Below are 21256 nucleotides of genomic sequence, written 5' to 3' on the forward strand. Positions count from 1 at the left end.
AATTATTTCACTGTTTAAATAACTCTAAGGTTATAAATGGCTTTGCGTGTGTTACATTATTTTCGTGGGCATATTTTCTAAAGTGCCAAATGTTTGTCCAGTCTTCTCATCAAGTGCTGAACACCTGTCGTGCAAGATGTAAAATGGCGTCCGTTCCTTGTATCAGCTAACTAAGGCCCAGGCAACTAACCGCGCTGGTACAGTGCCTTATATAGTCATCCATCTCCCTCGTACTACTTCTATAAGCTACGGTAATATAAAACTTATGCTGGTACTCATATAATATATTGTCATGGTACCATATACAGTGAGCCACGATACTAAATATATCATGGTATTATATAAGTCATGGTACTATAGGGCAAGGTACCATAAAACAGTAGTCACAGTACTCAACTGAACCCCTACAACAATCATCGGTGTGGAGTAACTTACTGTGTTCCTGGGGCGGGCGTGGTCATGGTCTGTGGCGAGGTCAGAGGTCACACGGTCAGGTTGGGTCACGTACAGGGAGGGCGGCCTAGTGCCCACTACCTCCAGCGCCGGTGCCCCTGTTGAGAGAGAGGTCACGTCAGGTCAAAGGTTGATATCCACCTGGAGATAATTAGATAGCCCCATAATATAGTATTTCACCATAATAAATACTTAAACCAATGAATGAATAAATAGGAAATTAATAAAGAGATGAATACATAGATGGATGAAAAAAGAATTAAACAATAAATAAAAAAATTATCAACCAATACAAATAAATAAACACGCGCACACAATGTAAACCAATAAACAAATAATGTAACTACATATTTTAAAGGATGGTGACACAGCCACCTCATTAACTAGAGCTGCACCAGGGTCCCACATTCCATCAGGCGCCTCTAACATTCAACATATCACATAACGGAGCTCTGGAGGACCTGTCAAGCACTGCTACAATCAACAGACCACACAGAAAAAGTCTGTCTTAAAAATTATATGAAGCAGAAATCCGGTGTGTGGAGGTGGCCGTGATTATGGTAGTGAAAAACACGACGAACGGTGCCATGAATGAACGAACATAAGAACATAAGAATGGAGGAAACTGCAGCGGGCCTATTGACCCATACTGGGCAGTCCCGTTTATACCCAACCCCTATTGCTCATATAAGCACCCACCCTATGTTTGAAGCTATCCAGCGTATTCGAGTTAATGATGATATTTGGTAACTTGTTCCATTCATCCACTACTCTGTTTCCAAACCAGTGTTTACCTATTTCACGCCGAAATCTAAATTTGTCTAATTTAAAACCATTGTTACGAGTTCGCTCCTGGTTGGATAGTTTGAGTACCTTTGTAATGTCCCCCCGACTCCACATCCACTACAGGGCGAGGTAAGGTAAGGTTAGTGTGTGGGTCTTGGTGTTGATAATACCCTAGATAAAAATCCTTTATCTCCGAGAAGACATATTTCTTATGACAAACAGAAAGAGAATACGATACTTCAACATAAGAATGGAGGAAACTGCAGCGGGCCTATTGACCCATACTGGGCAGTCCCGTTTACACTCAAACCCCTATCGCTCATATATCCATCCAACCTGTTTGAAGCTATCCAGCGTATTCGAGTTAATGATGATATTTGGTAACCTGTTCCACTCATCTATATCCAAACCAATGTTTACCTATCTCGCGCCTAAATTTGTCTAATTTGAAACCAATGTTACGAGTTCGCTCCTGGTTGGATAGTTTGAGTACCTTTGTTATATCACCTTTGTTTAACCCTGACCTCCATTTATACACCTCGATCATATTGCCCCTCACTCTACGTCTCTCGAGGGAGTGCAAATTAAGATGCTTTAACCCGTCTCTGTACTCAAGGTTGAAGGATCCTAATGCCCAGGATTAGTCTTGTCATTCTCATATGAATTCTTTCTAGGGATTCTACTCGTATATCCATTCTGTAGTACGGTGACCAGAACTGAACTGCGTAATCCAAATGAGGTCTCACAAGCGCAAGATATAGTTTTAGGATGACCTCGCTTATCTTGTTACTACTAAATTTCAGATAGGGAATCAATTATCTGCTCATCCCTTCGTCGTGGTGAGCAGCAGACAAAGACTAATCGAGCAGGTTGGTTTTCCGAGTGAGTTGAGAGAAGGACTGGATCAATGGCTACATAAGTTAGTTGAGTGCATTGAACTGTAACCAAATTAGCTCTCTACGGTGTGGATTGTTTTGCACTCTTGGTTTGTTATGCCCTGACTGATCACAGTTTTTGTCATGAGATTCAGAACTTCTTTAAGCTTTGTGAAGAGATTTCCACGGATTATTATAAACCCTTTCATTTTATTAACATTCTTGAACATCCTTGGCCTCACACTGCCTGCCAAATCATGATGACATTTCCTTTGGTGTGACATATTCTATAATTAGCCTAGAAAGTTCTAGAACAACAAAATAAAAGTTGCCCAAAGCAAATTCACTTTGAGTTAGCCCAACAATTCCACCAAGCACTTCCATTTATGTAAAAGTACATTATAAGCACTAACATTGGCCTTCATTGATGTGAAAACAACTTATACATCGATCAAAAGAATATGAATGAAAGTCACGCTGAGAGCAGTATCAGATTTTAGTTAAGTGTTTATCATATGAAGCGCTGCTTGTCCCTAAAATGGCCCAAACACTAAAAATATACAATCTTCCTTCATTTACATTATTTTGTCAAGGGCAAGATTAGAACTACGTAACTCATTTCAGGAGTTTATTGCCTCCTTTTAGGTGACAATATGCATTACATTGCTGTACAGGACTCCTTACAGATTTAAATTGGGTTACCTCAAAATGGCGTCACCGGCGTCATAATAATAATATAAAAAACACCTCTATATGTTTTTACTTACACACGGGACCATAATATTCCGACACAGTGACCCACCACTGTGTGTTGTGGATGTTGACCTGACCCAACACCCTGCTGTAGGATCAGTTAGCTATTATGTATATTGTCTGTGAGGGTGTCAAACAGAATGGTCACCACAGTAGTGTCAGGAGAGAAAGAGTACTGTATGTGTGTCGCAACATTGAGAGAGGAGTTTGTAAAATGAGAAGTCAGAGTGGGGAGAGGAAAAGTTAGAGATCACGTTTGAAACAATCCCAAACTTTACATACCAGCACACTGAGATGTTTCTGAGATGTGAAAATAAACCATCACCAGGAAAGTTGAAAAGAGGTGACAGGGAAGAAGAAATTTTTGTGCTTTTGTAGTAAATCGGGTTCAGCTGATTGTAATTGGAAGTGATCATGGTCAAAATTGATGCTCCAGACAGGGCTATTGCAATTAGTTATTGTAGTGCTATTTGTTGAGAGGCAGTTGTGCCGACGACAGTTGTTTGTTGACTGGGTTATGTCCGTCGCGTTCACGGTGATGTGTCGCATTTACGATATTCAGACGTCTGTCGTGTTCTGGGTATTGTGGAGACACAGTAAAAGCCATTGACACACTGAAAAAATTAAGATCCTGAGCATCCCTAAGCCCCCTTATACTGTACTATGGCTACAGTGTTTCTCTGGTTAGTCTGGGTGGTTGTGGTGATTACAAGATACCTCTAACTCCCAGGAGTGACGTTAGCCGTGACATACAACCAACACCACCCCTGCTTGGCTTCTGGTGTGGCAAGCGTAGGGACTGTGAGATGACGACAGACTGGTGACACGCTGACTTGTGTGCAGGCAGAGGCTAGGACGGAGGCTCAACACTGGCTGGTGGACCAACAAAGGGCTACTCTCACTAGGTGACCAGGAGAACACCGCTATCCATAATTATCCGGGAGCGATAAAGACGTTTGTAATAAACGTGGGCGGCCATCAGGTGCCGCAAAAAGCGCAATTACCATCAACGTGGGTGTTTCATGGGGGTGTGTGTGTGGTCTCTACAAGCATGTGGTGTTGCCTTTAACCAGATGGTCGGAAGATGACGATATATTTGCGGAAATCATTCGAGGATGTTACTGTTCTGTGTGTGTGTGGAGGGGGGGGGGGTGTTAAAGTGAACACCACAAGTTATGCATCTTGTCTCCGTGTACAAAAAATCATCATTCATGCAACCACCATCAACCTTACCTTCTTCACCACCACCATTATCGTCACCACTATCACCCTCACCAAAATAGATTGACACCCCCCCCCCCACCTGTCTCTCGTCTCTGCTTCCAGTTAACATTAACCCAGGTATAATCTTGTTCTAAGACCATGGCTCCTCACTTGTCAACACTGCCCACGCCTCTGTTGGGTACATTTTACCTGCACGAGTTAACCGAGTGCATTCTGTGCTTTCCAGTGGTTCCTCATCAAGGCGTAGTTCTAAGACTTACCCCCGTATTTTTAGTCTTCCAAAATTGAGGAACGGGCACCGCTATGTGTTGTAATGCCCCAATGTCTGTATCTACCAGTAAGTGTTGTATTCTCCTGAACGGACGGTGTGTAATTACTGCGTCAGGTCAAGTCTAGGGTGACAGAGGAAGTGGAGAGTCAAGGAGACATTTATTTAAAGGTCCTATTTCCGGGTTGTTACCAGAGCCTCCAGTGACCTCTAGTGAGATGACATCATGGTGATTGTTATACGTACACTGGAATTCATGATTATTTATCGTTTACTCTCCTATATTTACTGTTTACTCGGTCTTCTATTCCAATTGTCTATCTGCCATAACGTCTTTCCTTCGATGTCTGTCGTGTACTTTCCGTCAGTATCATCTCTCTCTCTCTCTCTCTCTCTCTCTCTCTCTCACCTGGACCCTGAGAACAGTACTCTTATTCAGTGAGAGTGAAGCCACAACACCGTGAAAGAAGAGTCTCTCTTTCTCTACCTCGTTATTTCAACCCTCTCTCTCCATCCGTCTCAATTTCTCTCTCTACCTGTCTCTCCCTTTAACCCCGTTCAGAGAGAGAGAGAGAGAGAGAGAGAGAGAGAGAGAGAGTGTGTGTGTGTGTAGGCACCACGAAGTCCTACCAGTAGCAGGAAGGAAGCTTGGTGGGCCCTGGGAGTCCTGGTACACTGGTGTTGCCCTGAAAATGATAGGTATTAGGGATGACCGCAGCCTTGTTGTGGCGGCGTGTTTTGTGCTCACCACCCGTGTCTTCCCTGCTCCCTGGACACTGCTGCCTCTACTGTTCGTATCACTGTTGCCTCTACTGCTCGTATCACTGTTGCCTCAACTATTCCTATCAATGCCTCTTCTGCTGCCACTGTCTCTCTTAACGCTGTTCCCGATCCTGTAACGTCTATGGGTGTAGGGGATAAGGGGTGTGACTACTGCTGTGCTTTTCTTAGTATTATTTTTCAACCGTCCATCAACACCGAGGAAGGAAAGACAACACCCAAAAGTAACTATTATTTTTCTCACCATGTAATAAAAGTTAAATTCAAAGATATTTATATTTTTAAGCAATTATGACCGTACTATATTCAGGTCAAGTATAATAAGCTTGGTGTTTATATGTTACGGTTTGTGATATTGTCCAACTTGTCGTGTGTGTGTGTGTGTAATATAGCGACAGAGGACAGGTTGAAAAGTTAGTGTGATTATGATGGACAAGAAACACGGGGTTGAGGACGACACACACACACACACACACGTACGTTTCAGAGTTGCTCACTGCGGTATTTAAACACACTCAGAATACCATTTACGTATAATGACCGGAAGTCAAAACCTTGTAAGCCGCCTGTAACTGATTATGGGGTCTCACACACACACACACACACACACACACAGACACACACACACGGATTCTCTCGTTAAGAATATACGAGATTTGGCACAACGCAATAGACTCAAATAGAGGAAGAAGTAACAAAAGATGCAGGAGGCTTAAATGAAGACCGAATTGGTCCTTGTCCTACCAGGGTGATGAAGGAGTGAACCTTGGTAATGATGATGGGAATACCAGGTAATAGTAATAATAACAGATGGTAACTACTAATAATATCACTTTCTCCTAACATCCTTACACTCACCAATTACATCAAAGCCTCACTTCAGCAGCCAATCATACTGCCTCCTAAACTTCTAAACATATGGTGGCGGCCAACAGAGAACAAAGTGAACACTGACCACACGTAACGCATGTGTTCACCTCCGTTACATCTCTGGGTAATAAATGTCATGTAATAATATAATAATAGTAATAATAATAGTCGTAATAATGATAATAGTCATAGCAATAATAATAATAATAATAATAATAATAATAATAATAATAATAATAATAAGGCCGCTCTCGAGTGGGCCTGGTTCTGTGTTATGTGTACTGTATGCAGTATATGGAACGGAGACCCATCCTCTCATTTCCCCTCCCTACATCACCCTCCCTCCCCCCTCCCTACAGCATCTCCTCACAGTATCACCCTGCTGCGTAATTAAGAGCGCTAACGAGGCAGTTAGTGGTTGCGCCTCTCTAACTGTTCCCTCACCACGATTATCTTCTATAGGAGTTTTGACCTGATACAAGGCTGTGAAGGGGGAGGAGGAGGAGGGTGTGTAGGGGGAGGAGGAGGGTATGTGGGGGAGGAGGAGGAGGGTATGTGGGGGAGGAGGAGGGTATGTGGGGGAGGAGGGTATGTGGGGAGGAGGAGGAGGGTATGTGGGGGGGAGGGAGGAGGAGGGTGTGTGGGGGAGGAGGAGGGTGTGCAGGGAGAAGAGTGTGTAGGGAGGAGGAGGTGTAGGGAGGAGGGAGGGTGTGTGGGGAGGGAGGAGGGGTGTGTGGGGGGAGGAGGAGGGTGTGTGGGGGGGGAGGAGGGGTGTGTGGGGAGGAGGAGGTGTGGGGAGGAGGAGGGTGTGTAGGGAGGAGGAGGGTGATAGTGAATGTAATTGAGATTAACTGTAGAGGATGAATGACGTGAGAACCACAGTGACGACGACGATAACCAGAACAATAATATTGATCCGCTCAGTTGAGAGTGAGGACGGAGTGTTGAAAACTAAGATTCCTCTTATTATTATAGAAACAATAATTACGACTAATTCCTTAAAACATCCAATACTTGCTGAAATTATAACATGATTCATTGATTTGAATACAGTGGCCAGCTGTTTAGAGCTGAAAACGAAATCAGGTGCTTACAGAGGAGTGCTGAAGTCATATACTGCAGGAGGTAATATTAGTAACGCAGTACTGTAGGTGTGATCTTGTGCCCGCGTCATGACACTGATTAAAAATAATAATGCCTCAGTATTTACAAATTATAATTACTGAAGTAAATGAACCACAAAATAATGTTTTATTAATTTATTCGTTCTTTAATATCACATACGTCTCACTCAGTAAGATTAGTGGAGAAGGAAGAGGAAAACGAGGGAAACGAGAGAAGGCAAAATACCATTTAAAGGAGAGAGGAAGTAAATGGATCACCTGAAGATAATTTAGCCCCCTCAGCTAATTTAACCTTATATCAACCATTCTAACCTAACCTAACCCCCCCCCCCCCGTAGCGTTGGGGTGTTTAATCATCAGGTGAAATAAGCTGGTGGAGCGAATCTGCAGATCACAATATATTTACTTGTTTTCACCTACGTGGATACACATATAGGAGCTGGAGTTAGTAGTTTATAATCTACGTACAATTGATATATAGCCAGTAACGTCATCTAGGTGGTATAAGCGTACACACACACGTAGCCCCAGTAAGGAAAGACCAGACGGTAAGGTAAATTAACTCATTTACCGTAAACTCCTGACAGCGTACAATGAGGAACACCCACCTACCACCCCAGCACCACACACTAACACACTCACATTTCCGGCCGCACTAATGTGAAATAAATCACTATTACCGTAACACTAATATCTTATGTAGACGCCTGGTGTAGGGTGCATGAACTAGTGGTCTGCAGGGACACAAAATAGTGCAAAACACCCAGTTGTATATGTCTCATGTAATGCTGATGTACTGATAAGGTTTGTCGGGTGTGAGGAGGTGAGGTCGTCTTCATTTACAACATTACAAATACTACAGTAATTTTGCTTTTTTTTTTTTGGTTTACTTGAAGATTAGATACCCCGGCATATTTCACCTTATGATAAAACACCTTAAAGCTAACTTAACCTAATCCTCAGATAGTTTTGGGGTGTTAATCTTCAGGTGAAATAAGCTGGAGTGGATAATCTTCAGGTAAAATAAGTTGTGGTGGTTAATCTTCAGGTGAAATAAGCTGGAGTGGATAATCTTCAGGTAAAATAAGTTGTGGTGGTTAATCTTCAGGTAAAATAAGCAGGGGTGGTTAATCTTCAGGTGAAATAAGCTGGGTTGGTTAATCTTCAGGTAAAATAAGTTGTGGTGGTTAATCTTCAGGTAAAATAAGTTGTGGTGGTTAATCTTCAGGTGAAAAAAAGCTGGGGAGCCTAATCCTTAAATGGTCCAACTTCTTTTAGAATTAATATAAAATGATTTGATCAATATTGAGCCTCTGGTGTATCGGTCTGAACCACAGAAGTTACACACCGACGACGAAACACGACTCCGAACAGTACTGATGACCGACCCACTCCACACAGGCGTCGAGTTGTAACCAGCTCATCGGTTGCACCTTTCATTTTACTCACACACACAGATAGTACAGTGCCATCAGTGGTTTGCCAACGAGTTAGGGATGCTTCCGACAGAATAACATAAACATACAATTACAACTAATTTTGATATTTTTACCTCCAGATACATGTCGTTTGGTTCCTTATTGCAGTAAATATAAAACACAATAACAAACAAATAAAACAATATTACGCTTGGTGTACGAATCAAGGAAACAGAACACCGAGAAGCTCTGAGCCAAGAGTTTGTTTACATTTATGACGTCGCAGCTAATACCCTTATATTTTTCCCCGGATTTATTCGTTACCGCTAAAGCCATAATGCTGTAAAGGAGCAAGAAAGTGTAGAAATATATTCACTTCCTAAAAATAAAAATAGGAAAATAATTAAAACTACACAAAAATAATTGATATTAGCAGCCATTCCCCCTAAACCAATGACGACGTAAGGCTTCACTTCCTGTTTCGAGACACCGAGTCGGAATTCGTCCTCGGAAGACCTCTGCCGCCGTTAAGCTAATGTTTTTTTTTTTTTTTACTTATTCCTTCTATTACCGTTTGTTTTACTCTTTCTTCTATATTAACATTTACTTATTTCAGTTTTGTTTTCCTTTGTTTTATCTTCCTGATTTCAAAATATTTACTTCATTCTACCTGTTTGTTTCATCTTTCCCTATTTCTTAAGATTCATTTTCTATTCCATCTTATTAACTCCTCTTCCCCATTTTAAGTAAAATTTTCCTTCTCTTCCTATATCTTATTCCAGCAATAATCCTATAGTAACCTAACTATTGTACATTTCTTTCCTCCCTTTCTTAACGGTATTACTTGTTCCAACATTTATCGTTTTATTAATTATTCCCTCATTCTTGTCCCAATACACCACCCCCTCCACCAATAAGCTGCCCAAGCAAACTTAATACTCGTGGTCAGTACCATTACAGCAACGCCAGTACAAGCAATCAGCAGTGTCCGGCGTTAAACACACTACTCTTTAATGACCCGTTTATAGAACTTTACGCTTGACGTAAGTTCGCCTCCCATCTGCCTGCAGTCACGGGGCTTTTATGGAACATACATTAAACACTTTTCAGGGTCCACAGCTCCTAGGTGCTCACGTTAGCCTAACCTCTAACTGGTGAGTCGTGACGCTACAACACATAACTGCCTCATTTAAGTTACGACACAAAGGCGGATTCTCAAACCTTTGTCCGTTATAAATAATCATTAACTGGTGATATAAGAATGCGTCAAATTGGCTCGTTTAAGCAATGACACAAAAATTGATTCTCGAATGTAATTTTTCCCTTAAACTGTTGATACAAAACGTACCTGAATCACTCACTCAATAACTAGGTCACAAAGGTAACAGCAAAAATGGTGTTCAACTAAAAATACCATGGCTATACGTGCTTTCTTACCCCTGGCTAGAGGTACCGAGAGTCTCCCCTGGACCCATAAACACACTATTTGTGGGTCCAAACTATATATATATATATATATATATATATATATATATATATATATATATATATATATATATATATATTACTTTTGTCCATTAAAATTTTTTTTCCAACAAGTGACATCAGAACACATCTGATTGGTTCACTAAGTTTAAACATATTTTGTTTGTATGTATGTGGCCACTTACAGTAAACATCCAGGCGTGTGTTTGTTAGTGTGGTGGAGACCAAAACAGGATGTACTCATTACTTCCTCATAGTTCCTTGTTCACGTCCTTTATTACCAAACCTCAGCTTGTTGTGGCCAATTAGTGAACATTAGCTGACTTCCGCTTTGTCCATGTCACATACTTGAGTAAAAGTAACGACTCGATATTCTCACTAAAGTGAGGGAGATGGTGTACAGTATATAGCCACTCATAGCTGAGGAAGGAGACTGCCTTATAAACATTCGATATGAACCAAGTTTTATTCCCTATTATATTCCTTCGGTAAAATATGATTAACGCTGACAAACAGTACGATAACATGCAGGTATGGAGCTGAGTTTGCAGGTATTAATGTACGAGTGTTTACAACAGAAAATATAAAACGAGACAAAACAACTGCTCACTGCGCAGTATGGAGGGTCAGGTGGTCAGGTCTCCAAACATGTTGACCTCCGAACATCGGATGAAGCCCTAACGCCCAACACACATTTTATAACTTACTGTATATAAGTGAACAAAATTTACTTATAGAAGTTTATATAAATAATGATCCGATTTTTTCAAGAGTGGAAGTCGAATGATGTAATTTGCGTAAAGGTTCGCGTCACCACCTCCAGGGCACGCACCTGAGGATCAATAACTTGGCCACACCATCATCATCCAGCTCGGCCACACTGTGAATGACCCACATTGATATCAATCCCGTGTGGTTGTCAGGCGTCAGTCAGGTGTGGCCATTACTGGTAATTCCGCAGGTAATCTTGGAGGTAATATCTCACTACTGTGGTACTGGCTGTCTTAACCACCCACACGTTATATCAAGCCATATATAACAGTAAGAATTCTGTTACACAGGACAGCTGGAGTTGTCTACATGTGTTCACAGTCACTTGATGTTTATGTTTACAGCGCCTCTTGAGAAAGTTACACAATAAACAGACTATCAGTATGTACTGTACTTCATTATCTACAGTAGATATAACTAGTCTTCCTCTTGTTAACTGTCACACTTTTTTAAGACTTACAGGAGGAATTGCAGAGAGTTCGTCATATTTTACAGTTATTTAGGGAGGATTATCTTTACTTTTACTTCATCCTCTTCATTGTTTAGTTATTCTCAGGTGCAGGTTCTCAACGCTCTTTGAAGTTGGTCACACTTTACATTACATTTTCAAAACAAAACTTTCCTGTAATACCAATTTTAAATCTTATTATACAACACTGATTATTTTTATACCAGGATCATTTTTAGAACTGTATGCATGACTCATATTTACCCAATTATTCTCATGTACAGTAATGGGATTTGTGTTGACGCATTTTCCCTCAAACACATTACATCAGAGTTCAACACTTGCCATCACAGCCAACCGTACACACTTGTCTCAACAATGATTGGTGGTAGTTTCAAGTGCCTTTTACTGTAATTTAAATTTTCAAGTTATATTTAAACATTTAGTCACGTGAACAAACTATTATGTATTTTCTTGCATTCTTTTTACAAACTAATCATGAGACCAAAAAAAATATAATAGAGAACTAAAAAAATAAATAAAGTTAACTCGAGTCACAGAATAATGGCAACACTTCGTCTCATACGTGTCCCTACGAGTAGACGTGACCAAGACGTGTCGCGCTCCTGTTAACTCACCAGCTACTGTGATGTCTGCTTGTTCTCCCTTACACCACATTATTCCCAAAGAATAACAGAATAGATTTTTCCCCACTATAATAGTATCATTTCAGTTAACCATTTTATATTAGTCACTCCGGTCACTTATATTTTACGTTATATAACTTGATTTTTTCCAAATTTCACGATTGTTATGATTCACTTTTAAAAAACAATTATTAATTTCACCTGGACTTAGGGATACATTGGTCTTTCTTAAGTCCTTTAAAATTTATAAAGTCGCTTCATTATTTTGTGTTCTGTAAAGATTCTCTGTATGGATTGTAATAATTATTATTAATATCAATGTTAAAGTATTGGACGACAAAAACGGGTTATATAATTTAGATATAAGGAGCCTGTATCTCCTACAGGTGTCCCTTCCCCAGCTGACATTGTTAAAGCAGACAACTCCGCTGTCAGTCTTCTCAGCAGACAAAGTTAAAGCAGATAATTATACCCCCGTTGTCAACTATGTTTTACGGTCTTCTTCAACAGACAACCCACCCGGCTGTGTCTCTCGGCCACACGCTGCCTCCGCATTATTACACTTTATTAAAATAATAAATAAAAATTAAATTTTCCTCCACACTCCTCGACCAGTCCGAGTGGTGTGGGGTGGGGTAGGGGTTGGACACACCTCATTACGGACAATAAAACTCACTTGAAAACATATATTCGCTATAGTCCATCTGGTGTTGGTTCACACCGATAGCAGTCCTGAATTTCTACACTGGAAGGCGGGATACAAGTTGGTTCCTAGAGTGATGAAAAAATTGGGATTATAACTAAGTGTTTCCCCGAGCGGCTCAAACAGAAGACAGCAGTGTGGGTTATAAGATATTTACAAGCTTAAAAATAAACTCAGTGGCAGGTGGAATGGCGCCCAATAGGGAAGCGGAGTTCATGTTTGTCAAAAGGGCCATGGATTGCGTTGACAAGTACACACACTGACAGCAGGATGGGTGTACGGGGGAAGAATTCCTGATACAATTCATCTGTTTATGGTAAAGCGTGGGGACCTGTAGACGGAGGTCTTAAGACAAAATAAGACATATTGTACAGTCTTAAGTGATATATAACGCCATTGAGAACCAGCTAAACACATTCTCACTAGTTACGTGAAACTTTCATCATGCGAGCCTGATATATGAGCGATAGGGGTTGGGTGTAAATGGGACTGGCCAGTATGGGCCAATAGGCCGCTGCAGTTTCCTACATTCTTATGTTCTTATGTTTTGAGAAGTGATCTTTGTGTCTTTGTGTCGTAGCTTAATTGAGCCAGTTAGTCACGCTCTTACATCTCCAACTAAGAGAGAATATCTAATTTGGCAGCCTGTGAGAAGCCCTCTTGTTGTAGCAGCATAAGTGAGACAGGTAAAAATATTCTCGTGTAGTTTGTGGGAAAATTTAACTGAAAGAGGAGAGACGCAATAACAGAGGAAGGAGAATGCAATAATAAAAAGAAAAAAGAAATATCAGAGACACAATAACATGCAGATAGAAAGAAAGATGTAAGAAGAGGAAGGGAGAGAAAGAGGTGTAATAAAAGTGGTAGTGAAATGCAATAACAGTGGCCAGTGCATACCAGGGCTGTGGAGTCGGAGTCGGAGTCGAGGAGTCGGAGGAAATTTCGGCTTGTGGAGTCGGAGTCGGTAAAATTGTCCAGACTCCGACTCCGACTGAAGCTATTCTGTTCCTAAGAACAAATATATGAACTCAGGCATATTCATTGCAGTGATTCCACTGATCCCACTAATTTTCTTAAATTATTAAAAGAATTTATTTCCATTTTATAAGCATTATTATGAATTTATTGTAGCAGGCACAGTATAGCACTATAATTTTGGACGATAGTCTCTTCTTTACCATTTGAAATTTTGAATTATATCAAATTTTGTTTCGTTGAAAACTGCACAGAGGCTCTCAGCTACAAAACAATTAGCTACAACCTGTTTTTGGTGAGATTAAGGCAAATTTAATTTAATAACTTAATCATGTAAGGTTTATCCATTTTCCTTACTAAGGTATTCATTTCTTTAATGTACATAAATATATAACTTTACTTTAAAAGGAATTGTAGGATCATCATTTAGATCCACATCAGATTATGAGCTTAAACAAAATTCATATGCTGAGATCAAACTTTTAGATATACATGTAAATGGTGTTTTCTAGTTAATATCTTGAATTCTTAATAAATTTATTTTTCTTTTGATTGAAACTTTGAAAGTCAAGCCTATCATCTTTTTGTAGTTCTTAAATATCGTCCAGATCATTAATAAAGCAGTATAGCCACGGTGTTTTACTTTTTACCGATGCAGGTTACAACATACAAATTACAATTAGGATGGTAGAAATAGTTGTTACAAATAGGCCAAGGAGTCGGAGTCGGAGTCGGAAGCATAAAAATTTGAGGAGTCGGAGTCGAAGGTTTTGTCTTCGACTCCACAGCCCTGGTGCATACGCAGTGTGTTGTTATTGTGGTCTGGACGCGATCATTACCCACAACAACATCTGTCTTATACATCAGCTGACGAGGCCACACTCCCCTACGATCAATTGATTGCACAATAACAACAAGCAGAGTCCATTATCACCTTCTTGAAGCAGCAACTACTACCGTAGCCTGTGTGTGTGTGGGGGACAGATCATAGTAGACAACTTACACGGCCAAGCAGACAGGTGGGGCCAGGTGGGAAGTGTGGCCCGTGGCAGTGTGACGGTCATGACAGTAACAGTGTGACGGCCAGGCTCCCACTGTGATCTACAACCCGTGGCGGGAGTGTGATGGCGTGACGAACGTCCATACGATGCTTGTTTAACTTGGACCCAGCCACCAGCATTAAGTTTCACGCTAACAGTCACCCCGTGTCCCCATGACGTGAACAACGCTTCATGATGAGACGTCTATTAACAATACAGCTATTGCTCCTCACTACAATAAACTGTTACCTTAGTCTTAATTACCCTTTCAGCCAATTTACTTTCTATTTTACTGTGTAGTTCGTGAGGGGACACCATGTACAATTCACTTTCATACAGTACATCATATTCTAACAACGTGTGAATCGTGAACGCTGGAGTCGTATTGTTCAAGAGAGTGTAAACACGAACACACCCGGCGATTCATGTTAGTACGAGTGGTGAGCTGACATGAGGCGCTGTAAACATTTCTGGAGGTAAAGATTCACTGTGTGTTGTGAATATGTAAGTTGCAGATAAGACCAAATATATGTAGATATTTTTACTTGTTGTCTTACTCCTTCCCTATTGGTCTTTCCATTTGCTGTACAGTACACCACTCTCACTGGTATCTCTTCCCAACTCTTTATTTGAGGTGTGTGTGTGTGGTAAAGAGAGGGAGGGGATCCACAGTGGGCGGTGTTACACTCTCTTAAATAGCTCAATTAATCCTTGCGTCAAAGCGACCAAACAAGCGGAAGGGTAGTTAGTGTGCCTGATAAAGCATCAAGAACAAGGAACCAGATTCACAAAGGTCCATACAATGAATCTCCCTCGTAACTGACAATGTAACAATGATACGACATACATACCAGTGTAACAGATCGTGTGGTAAAGGTGTACTATCTGTGGTGATTGTTTTCAGCAGATGGCAGACTCAGACTCAAGAACACGGTGTAAGTTATGGTCCATTTATATTGTACGATGAGAGAAATTAACTGTGGCTATCTAGGTATCATCAGTTAAGGTTATTATGAGCTGACAACACCAGTTATATAACAGTCAGGAGTTACAGATATACACCAGCGAGGATGTCCTACACAACACGTCAGTATACTGGGAGGATTGTTATAGTACACTGACCCCCCTCCCCCTCCCCTCCAGTACCCGAGGAAATGAGTTAGGAAAGGAAGGGTGTTACTCAGTGGTGGCTCCAGTTGTTTGTCCGGGCGATATCTCAGGCACACTTTGACCAAGGAAGCTGAAATTTTACTCATATTGTACGTACACTTCCCTCTTCCACTTCGTCTCCTGGTGTGGCGCGAAGTGTGAGGCGGTGTAGCGAAGATACGGTCTACTACATGTGCACTTTATGTGATTTTTAGAGACGATTTAATACATAAGAGTGCAGGTTGATGGATGGTGTATCACCCTTAAGAGTTATGGTGCTTTACAGAGCCTAGACCGTGATGACCACCGCTTCTTGTGCAGTTTTTCCTTGTGTGAAACCGGAAAAAAATCATGATCATTCAAGTAACGGACAGATTTCACTACAAATTCGACACAGAAATAAAGATTAATGGTATCGTGATCTTAATAGGCTGTTAAATATGCCAATCCTGATGTGTGGTAATGTTCATAAGACGCCATTTTCAGGGTGGACGACGCTCCCCATAGTGTATGACGGTAAATTAAGTGTGGGTAAATCAGGGTGTTACAGTACTCGGTGTTGTGGAGCAGATGGTCGGTGACGTACTTAATAACCCCCCCCCCCCAAGAGTTGTTATTTATGGCTCTTGTCTCCACCAGATATGGACCCCCCCCAAGTGTGAGGTTGTTTTTATTCTGTGTGAAACTACATGATGAGTTTTGTTAATATTCACGGTTAGTTTAGTACACGTTATCCAGTTGTCGACACTCACTGGTTCACGATCCTTGATTTTCCTCACGAGCGTTGGAGTCGAGTGGCTGGTACTGTACAAGTCGTCACCTGGACACAATATGTATTAACCCAAGACTATGATGACAACCTCCCAATATAACTGCACGAAGGCTTACATTTTATCCCACTGTAGAAGATGAATCACAGAATAGCGAAAACATTGTATTTTTCGACGGTAACCTATAGTGAGATTTCAGTGTTATGATTTATATGAGTGTGTGTGTGTGTGTGTGTGTGTGTGTGTGTGTGTTTTAAGTGGGAGGCGCAGGTGAATTACTCAAACACAGCGTTCTAGATAAAATATAATGGTTGTATTATCTTGGCCGAGTAAACGGTCTACCTGAGGGTGACAACACGACAAGTAAGGTACCAGTAACACGGCCAGAACAGTAACAATAAACTAGTTCACGAGACACTGATGTACATAACCCAGGGAATAATAATCACCCACTGTACTGCATTACTGTAAGATGCTGTAACGTCACCCAGTGCCTCAGATGTCTCCCTCCCGCACCTCACTGTAACTACGCGTGTCCATAAATCACAGACCACTAAAGACATGTACTGATCACAGCCACATACCATGACTATCAAGACTCGACCAATAATTTGTGAAAATATATAGATAAATAATATATGTTGTAAATGAGTGGGTGATGTTATAACACTTGGGCGGAGAAGGTGGAGTGACATTTACTGTGACCGTCAATACAGTCCTCTATGATGAACTATACTGTTACGAATACTGTATAATGGCCACACTACACGAGGAGGCTGGGGGGTCATTAACTCTTATAGGCAAAACTCTGGAAAGTCTTGGGTTTAAAAAGGAACAATTTCTGTATTAGGATAAAAAATAATAATAAAATATGAGATGTAAGATTATGATGAATGAAGCTGAAGATATTTGCATTAGAGGTTTATGCGTTCCTACCTAACACATGTAGACAGACTCTCCCTCAACTCTTTCTTTTCAAGTTCCATAATTCAATCCAAAGACGCACATAACGGGTGTTGTTAGTTTAGTATCCCCTGAGTGTAGTGTGTAGGGATGAGTCTAACGGTATAGCACCTCGAACAAGTACTCATAAGCTACACGACGAACTCTCAGCTGGTGACATGAAAACGCACCAAGTTTCACAGCCATAAGCTAACAAGTGGCCAAGTTGTTAAGGAGCGGACATATTATGGTTGAGAGTCGATAGGTGTTTGATGTCCTGGGCCATCCATAAACGATACCTGGTTGCTAGGTGGACCCATACCTACAAGGAGACCACTGTCAACACCGTCTATGAACCTGACACTGGGTCATTCACTTGTTTTTTTCTCTGTAATGTCCACATGACAAGTAACGAAAATATTATGTTCTTAGAAAGGATGATTTTTAATCAACGTAAATACTGGAGGGCTTACTGATATATAAATAAAATAATAAAATACAAAATTGTTAATCACTAATATATGAAAATAATTTATAGTTTTACTGTGAATGTAGAATGTTAACTAAAATCTATTATCTTCTATATAATAAAACAAATGCATAGATTAAGAAAACACTATATAACAATCATAAACATTATCCCTTAGTATAGTGCATACACCATAATAACTTTCCTTAATACCAAATAATAGTAAACATTACCCAAAAATATACACATTTGTACGTGGACATGATGGGGGTAAGATGGTTGAGTTCCATCATTATGTTAACACTCGTCTTGAAGGAGGCGGAGGACATAATGTGAATAACTGCTTCATGACATGACACCAAACAACGGTACAAGAACACCACAACGACGGTAGACGACCACGAGAACACCACAACGACGGTAGACGACCACGAGAACACCACAGCGACGGTAGACGACCACGAGAACACCACAACGACGGTAGACGACCACGAGAACACCACAGCGACGGTAGACGACCACGAGAACACCACAACGACGGTAGACGACCACGAGAACACCACAGCGACGGTAGACGACCACGAGAACACCACAGCGACGGTAGACGACCACGAGAACACCACAGCGACGGTAGACGACCACGAGAACGCCACAACGACGGTAGACGACCAGGAGAACCACACGAGACCACGGGGACACCACAACGACGGTAGACGACCACGAGAACACCACAGCGACGGTACACGACCACGAGAACACCACGGGCGACCACGAGAACACCACAGCGACGGTAGACGACCACGAGAACACCACAGCGACGGTAGACGACCACGAGAACACCACAGCGACGATAGACGACCACGAACACCACAGCGACGATAGACGACCACGAGAACACCACAGCGACAGTAGACGACCGAAACACCACAGCGACGGTAGACGACCACGAGAACACCACAGCGACGGTAGACACGAGAACACCACAGCGACGACGACCACGGAACAGCGACGGTAGACGACCACGAGAACACCACAACGACGGTAGACGACCACGAGAACACCACAGCGACGGTAGACGACCACGAGAACACCACAGCGACGGTAGACGACCACGAGAACACCACAGCGACGGTAGACGACCACGAGAACACCACAGCGACGGTAGACGACCACGAGAACACCACAGCGACGGTAGACGACCACGAGAACACCACAGCGACAGTAGACGACCACGAGGACACCACAGCAAGAAGAACAGCCACAGATGAAGATCACAGCATCTGCAGACGAGCACAAAAACACCGCAGCAAATCCTGAAATTCATATCAATACCCACAACTGTACAAACTAAGTTGCCACAGCACGTCACAACAATAGAAGAACACTAAAACTTCCTTACAGCATCCAGACACAGCAGAAAGCCACATCATAACCAAGAACAGCAAATAGAGTTCCTCGCAGCATCCAGGCACAGCATGAACCCACAGCGGCCCGCAGCACAGCCACCCGACCAATACAACACACTCGTCTACATAAACAGACACGGACACAGCCGGAGACCGTGAAATATACATAATTACGTCATGTTGAGTCCACCCAGGTGTCCATCCCACGTTACTTGTGTTGGAGATGTCACTGTCGCGGATGATGGAGATGTAGTTACTGCCACGGATGTTGGAGAAGTAGTCACTGTCGCGGAGGTGGCCATGTCAAGGGAAGGAAGGATATCCCCATTACTCTCGATAGTCTTGTCTTGGACTATTTTGAAGCTCAGTACTGTTCTCGCATCCTTAGCTTCAGCTGGTAGACTCTTCCATAGATCTACCAACCTGTGAGTGTAAAAGTTACTTCCTTATCTTCGTCCTGCTTGGCACTTCTTGTTATTGATGTCGATACTGTCCCTGATGCTGTAGATGTTGATGTAGACACAATTGATAATATTACAAGTGTTGAAGTTGTACTGTAGTCACTGCCAATGTTGTTGTAGTCTGTCATTGATGTTGTAGTCATATACATTAATGATGTTGTACAGTAAGTCATGCTTGTTTTTAAGAAAGAAAAAGTCTCCCTTGTAAAGAGAAAAACAAAAGCAACAACAACAAACTCAGAAGACGTTCACCTAAAACAACAAAAACAGCAACAATAACTAAACTAAAACAACAAAACAACAGTCGCCCGTGTATAATCTCCAAACAAGTTCGGTCACCACAGTGGAGTTACCGAATCACGCTGGTCTCTACTCTGTGTGTGTGTGTGGAGGTAAAGCGAGCTCCGGTGACCTACACACCACTTCCGGTAAAGCAAAACAGTTACCACCTTCAACATCTGCAACAATCACATCCTGTTAATTTCACACCTGCAATGTAGCTGGTAATCCGCTCCTGGTGTGTGCTACCTGTAACTACTATACCTGGACTTCAAGCTTGTATTATCTTTAACTTTAAGCGTGTATCACCTGTAACTTCAAGCTTGTATTACCTGCAACTTCAAGCTTGTACTACCTGTAACTACTATACCACACCTTCAAGCATGTATCACCTGTAACTTCAAGCTTACATCACCTGTAAATATCACGTACCACACAGCTACAATTCCAACTCGTGAGCCAGTTTTTGATGACAGGGGAAGTGAGCACAGCGTTGGGATCACTGAGGCTTAAACCAATGAATCTGTGAGAGCGATGTTTGGGCCCGTGTAGGTGGCAGTGACATACGTGAGGATCGTTCTGTAGCTATATTATGTTCACCTGAAGATTACCTCCCTCCTAGCTAATTGGGGAGGGGGCTTAGGGAAGTTATGGTTGGGTAATTTAGGTTAGGTTAGGTTCTGGTTGGGTAGGTTAGGTTAAGGGGCAAGAAGAAATCAAGAGGAAAAAAAAAGGAGGTAGGAGAGGATAAGAACCAAGCAAAAAGAAAAACTAAACAAGAGAAAAGAAAAGCGAAGAGAAATAATAAAGAGAGAGGAAGAAATTAAGAACAGACGTCTGCCACGACATTTAAAAATATACTCAGAATTATAACCTTCGAAAGTTACGGTCACGAAATAAATAAATAAATAAATAAATAAATAAATAGATACAACATATAATAATGACAAATGAAAAATAATTACCTATACGACCAACTCCCGAGAAGAATGAATAAAAGATCTATAGTCACTACAATGTGTTCAGAATCTCAAACCACTAATTCCAAAACTCTAATCTATTCTTGGCACCATTATTAAACCTTTCGAAGCCACTTTAGTTTGCACCATTATCAATGTATTACACACTTACAGGGATACGGCAGTTGTGTGGGTGTATTA

General features: G+C 41.5%; 1 protein-coding gene across 2 annotated transcripts in view; it reads right to left on the bottom strand.

Moving 5' to 3' along the window:
* Window positions 1-21256, bottom strand: part of LOC121868616 (tyrosine-protein kinase ABL1-like) — a 55441-nt gene that overhangs the window by 10751 nt on the left and 23434 nt on the right. For both annotated transcript variants that reach the window (XM_042369435.1, XM_042369436.1), the window contains exon 2: window positions 436-551. In XM_042369435.1, coding sequence (XP_042225369.1) covers window positions 436-551 — 116 coding nt within the window. The remainder of the gene's footprint in view (window positions 1-435; window positions 552-21256) is intronic.

This window comes from Homarus americanus, unplaced genomic scaffold (genome assembly GCF_018991925.1).
Source record: "Homarus americanus isolate GMGI-L3 unplaced genomic scaffold, GMGI_Hamer_2.0 scaffold59495, whole genome shotgun sequence".
NCBI lineage: Eukaryota > Metazoa > Arthropoda > Malacostraca > Decapoda > Nephropidae > Homarus > Homarus americanus.